General features: G+C 42.0%; 1 protein-coding gene across 1 annotated transcript in view; it reads left to right on the forward strand.

The window, feature by feature from the left end:
* Nucleotides 1-195: 195 nt before the first annotated feature.
* The window catches only part of LOC139656735 (importin-8-like), a gene marked incomplete at its 5' end in the record, with an annotated part of 7,731 nt that continues 2,926 nt past the window's right edge, over nt 196-5,000 (forward strand). The window contains 5 exons of the mRNA XM_071534344.1: nt 196-293; nt 529-624; nt 1,460-1,680; nt 2,562-2,767; nt 4,395-4,619. Of these exons, the coding sequence (XP_071390445.1) occupies nt 196-293; nt 529-624; nt 1,460-1,680; nt 2,562-2,767; nt 4,395-4,619 (846 nt within the window). The remainder of the gene's footprint in view (nt 294-528; nt 625-1,459; nt 1,681-2,561; nt 2,768-4,394; nt 4,620-5,000) is intronic.

Raw genomic sequence — 5,000 nt, forward strand, 5'->3', positions numbered from 1 at the left:
ACACACACACACTCACACTCAAACCACGTTCACACACGTTCACACACACTCGTTTTAGTCAAGAAGATGCACTCTGTGTTTTTCAGTGTTCTGCATTGTATCTCTCAACAAATATTTTTTATTGTTGGCAAATGTTGACAATACGAGTCACCAAAGATGATGACTGACTGTGTGTATGTGTGTGTTCTTCTACAGATATGATGCCTCTTTTGCACAACTATGTTACCGTGGATACAGACATGCTCTTGTCCAACCCCAAGCACTTAGAGGTCATCTACACCATGTGCAAAAAGGTCAGTGTTTACTATGCAAACATGGTTCAGTGTAAGTTAGTTAATTGTAATGCTCCCTATTTCTGTTTGTCTTTTAATCACACTGTACCAAGTCAAATTCCACTGTATGTACCCTGGTGCTAAAATAAGATAAATAAGACATATAAATGAAACTTGAAAAGTGGAGTATGTTTGGACAACTTTTACCCTTTTGGCTCTTCACTGTTTGACTGTTTTGACCTTTGACCTGCTCTAGGTGCTGACCAGTGATGCAGGCGAGGATGCAGAGTGCCACGCTGCCAAGCTGCTGGAGGTCATCATCCTGCAGTGCAGAGGCCGGGGCATCGACCAGGTCAGAGACAGCCCACTGCCTGCTGGGAAATAATCCAGGACAAGAACCGGATGGTTCATCTTTGGCTAATTCTGAATATTTATTTTGCTTTTTAGCACACATACAGTACTTCCATCTAAATCTGAACAGTCAACCACCAATGTTGGCTGCCCTGGATTAGCATGACTGACTTTCATTTTTGAAAACATAGTCCAAAAATTTTTTTAGCATGCATGTAGATTATGTGTGTTAAGGGGTTCAATTGAACTCTGGAGCCTCACACACTCCTTTTGTGTGTTTCATGTGGCCAAGTGAGAACAATGCCATTCAAACTCGCACAGATGCCTGAAAATGCTTGTTCCAACAGAACTGTGATGTGGTTTCTGAACCAACTACAAGAAACTACCCCAAAATGCAAGGGTTTATGGGTATAAGGAAATTGATGTTGACATCTGACTGCCATCTGACTGTTACTGATGCTTAGAAAGAATATGAAGTGAGGGCAAACCCCAGTTTGGACTGGTGCTCATATTCAGCTATTTCTTCATGTATTCTTCACTGGTATGAACACCAGAGAAGATGACTGGATCTGTTTTGGTTTTTTTTATTTCCACCACCACCAAAATCTCTAACCCAGCAGGATGTCAGGTTACCAAAACTCCAATAAAGGAGCTACTTGTGAGTCCATGTGACTTTTGTTTACAAGCCCTAGTTCACTTGTAATTGGGCAGCAAGAACCTAAACAAACCAAACAGAAAAATGCACCAAAGTAAACTTTTCCACTGTGGTTCGGACCAGTCAAAGTGAACTGTAGACGTCATCGCACCCTAATCCTCCTCTGTTGTCTATTTTGCAGTGCATCCCTCTGTTTGTGGAGGCAGTGCTGGAGCGTTTGACGCGGGGGGTGAAGTCCAGCGAGCTGCGGACCATGTGCCTGCAGGTGGCCATCGCTGCGCTGTACTACAACCCGGCCCTGCTCATCCACACCCTGGACAACATGCACTTCCCTCACAACCCCCAGCCTATCACCGCCCACTTCATCAACCAGTGGATGAATGACACCGAGTTCTTCCTGGGGTGAGGGGGATGTTCCTATTAGTGTAAAGTGTTTTTTTGTTTTTTTTTAGCCTTTATATTTATCCAGAGTAGGTTGACGGAGAAAGCGCACTCATTTTCAGGACACCCTGCTTCACAGTCATACATTTACATACATTTGCACCCAGTAAAACCAGCTTTCTACTTTTGTTCACTAGAGCCTAGAGGTTAGAGAAGCAGACTTGTGACCAGGAGGTTGCTGGCTTGAATCCTGGATCAAATGGGAAAATCTGGGCAGGATAAGTGAATAAAGAAACCCTCCCTCAAATACCACCATAGTACCAGAGTTGGTGCATGTAAAAAAACAAAAAAAAACAAAGACAGGGTGTCTGAAAAGGTCTTAAATTATCTGAATTTAAGGGCTTAAAAAGTATTAAAATTAAACACAGGGTTGGATGTTTTTTCATCATGCAGTGACAAGTTTCTAGAGTAATACAGAACAGAGTTACTAGTACGATATGCATTCATATCTGCTTTAATAAACACAAAACGACATCATATTATTTTGGTAAGTGATTTCCTTTTGTCTTTTGTCTTATACTGCCCATTTATAATTTCAGAACATGCATTAGCTATGTTCATTCGGAAATAGGCTAGTTTTGTCAGCTTTGTTTCTTTGTTTTGTTTTTTTAAATTGGTCTGAAATTCAATTCCAGGTAGCATTAAAAAGGCTTAAATTTGTCTTTCTGAAATCTGCAGATACCCTGAAACGGCAGTGGATGAATAACGGTTAAACCAAAATGTCTCATAGGACCTGATCCTCTCATTACCTCCTCCTCTCTTCTTTCATGTTACAGCCTTCTGCATATATACTATCCGCCCTCTCAGTCTTTCCCTTTCATCGTCTCTCCCCCGCTCCCCAGGCTCCACGACCGCAAGATGTGCATCATCGGCCTGAGCGTGCTGATGGAGCTTCCCAGCCGGCCGGCGGTGGTGGAGGGAGTCGCCGCCCAGATCGTCCCCTCCATCCTGCTCCTCTTCCTGGGCCTCAAACACCTTTACGCCTCCCGACTCCTCAACAAACCGGACCTGCTGGCCCGTGCCGGGGCTCAGGACGAAGACCAGAACGGTGAGAAAGGATTAAGGAAGGAGGGAAAAAAATGAAAGTGAAATGATATGGGACCTGGAAGAGAGAGAGAGAGAGTAGGAGAAAGGAAACTGGAGTGAATGAGAACAGAAAGAAAGGAGAGAGGAGGGAAGAGACAGGTTAAGTGATGATAATGAAATGAGATTCTTGATTTTTGCCAACCTCGCATCTTCCACCACTCAATTCTTGATTCAGCCCTGAGCTCAAATTAGCTGCACTACATTTCCTTTCTTGCCCCCAGTGGCTCTAGTTTGCTTCAGTCAAGTGTGAAGGAATTAGATTTCTAAACCCTGTCCACTGCTTGTGGGGCTTGTAGTGCAGCGAGGCAGACAGACAAATGAACTGAGCTGTGGCTTTCTCCTGCAGCTTGGTGTTAATAAGCAACATCTATCAGTGCTGTGTCGATTTTAATGCATCAAAAAGAATCGAAAGGCTTCAAAATGTTGTATTCTTAGGAGAAGAATTTACATTTTCTTCTAGTGTGTAGTTACTGAGTGTGGTCTGATTCTATTTATGTGAGATAGGTTTTCATTCATGAGAGAAAGGTATCAAAAAGAGCATTGTTTTGTAACCAGCATCAATATCAGTATCCAAAATTTCCAATGGTAAGCCCTAGTCTCTCAAGTCATATATTTATTTTAGCCTCCATTATTTCACCCAAGTTCCCACTGAGCTGGTAAAACAAAACAAAACTAAACAAATGAAGCTCATACGCAAAGTCACCATTACAGGAAAGTTATTCTATTTAATTACTTCACTGAAAAACTTTGATTTATGGACCTTATTCTCACAGCGGCTATTCTGAACATGCGATTTGGGAAACTCTACCCGGAAGATTGGCATATACTGTATATAAAACTAGCATTACTTCACAAAATAAGTGCGGACTTCAGATAGACCTAGCAGTTATCAAACTAGCCCACAATCTCTGGAACAACAACTATAACAACTGCTTGAATTTAGCAGGGAGGTTAAACTCCAGATTCTTGAGTTCTATTTGTTTGTAATGCATTTTTCTGTGGAGAATCTGTGAAATAATAAATGTTGATTCCTGACGTTTCGTATGATGTGCATCTTGGTATGCAACAGGTAGAACATAGCTGGGCTGTACTTGTTCTTCCAGGTAGAGTTTCCACCCTGAGTGTTCAAAATGGCTGCAGTGAGAATAAGGTTCATGAGCAGGGCTGAACAATTAATCAAAATTTTATTGAAATCGCAATATGGCCTACTGCAATTTTCAAATCGCAGGAGGTGCAATATTTGTTAAAGGCACCATTTTAAATTAAATATTGTCATGCTGCAGAGATGTCCTGGCCTACACATCATATTCTACAGACTTAAGAAAACATCTTTGTTTGGTACAGATCCCTGCAAAAATCACACCATAATCATTTTAATACGTTTTTCAATGAAAATGAGAATAATGATGTCAAAATTATCATTCCCTCTAATATCGCAAATCATTTCACAATTGCAATATCAGTCAAAATAATCGCAATTAGATATTTTTTCAAAATCGTTCAGCCCTATTCATGAGGAATTGTGACATTATTAAGACTTTGTATATACAGTATGTCTCATTTCTGGTTTGTGCGTGTTTCGTGGGCAGAGGAGATTCCCAGCGATGAAGACGAGGTGAACGAGAACCGCAACGCCATGCAGCAGCAGTCCAGCACGCCGGCGGGCCAGGGGGGCGACGATGACGACGACGACGACGAAGACGACTACTGGGACGAAGAGGGCTTCGAGGGGACGCCCCTGGAGGAGTACAGCACGCCTCTGGACTACGACAACGGAGAGGACGAGTATCAGTTCTTCACCGCCGCCCTGCTCAGTAAGCACACACACACAAAAAACACATTCTACAGAGTATTTATGTGCACATGAGCAAATACACTCATATGTCTTAATATACTTGTGAGGACATTTCATTGATTTACTTTAATTCCCAAACCCAATATTATTCTAACACAAATCCATAACAATAAAATGGACATTTTGCACAAGGGGATCAACACAGCAATTGATTTGAGGGATTTGCCTTATTGTTACCTAATCCTTCACTTCCCTCACTTTAACCCACACTACTAAATACCTAACCCTAACCCTAATTTAACCTAACACTAACCCATAACCTCACAAGGCAACAGTAAACATGTCGTCCCCTGTGAATGATGCAGTCCCTCTCTGGGCCAATCGGTAACAAATACTATAA

Source organism: Centroberyx affinis, unplaced genomic scaffold (assembly GCF_046629955.1).
Source record: "Centroberyx affinis isolate AG114_WGS23_722 - 3 ecotype Tasmania unplaced genomic scaffold, CSIRO-AGI_Caff_v1 ptg002521l_1, whole genome shotgun sequence".
Lineage (NCBI taxonomy): Eukaryota > Metazoa > Chordata > Actinopteri > Beryciformes > Berycidae > Centroberyx > Centroberyx affinis.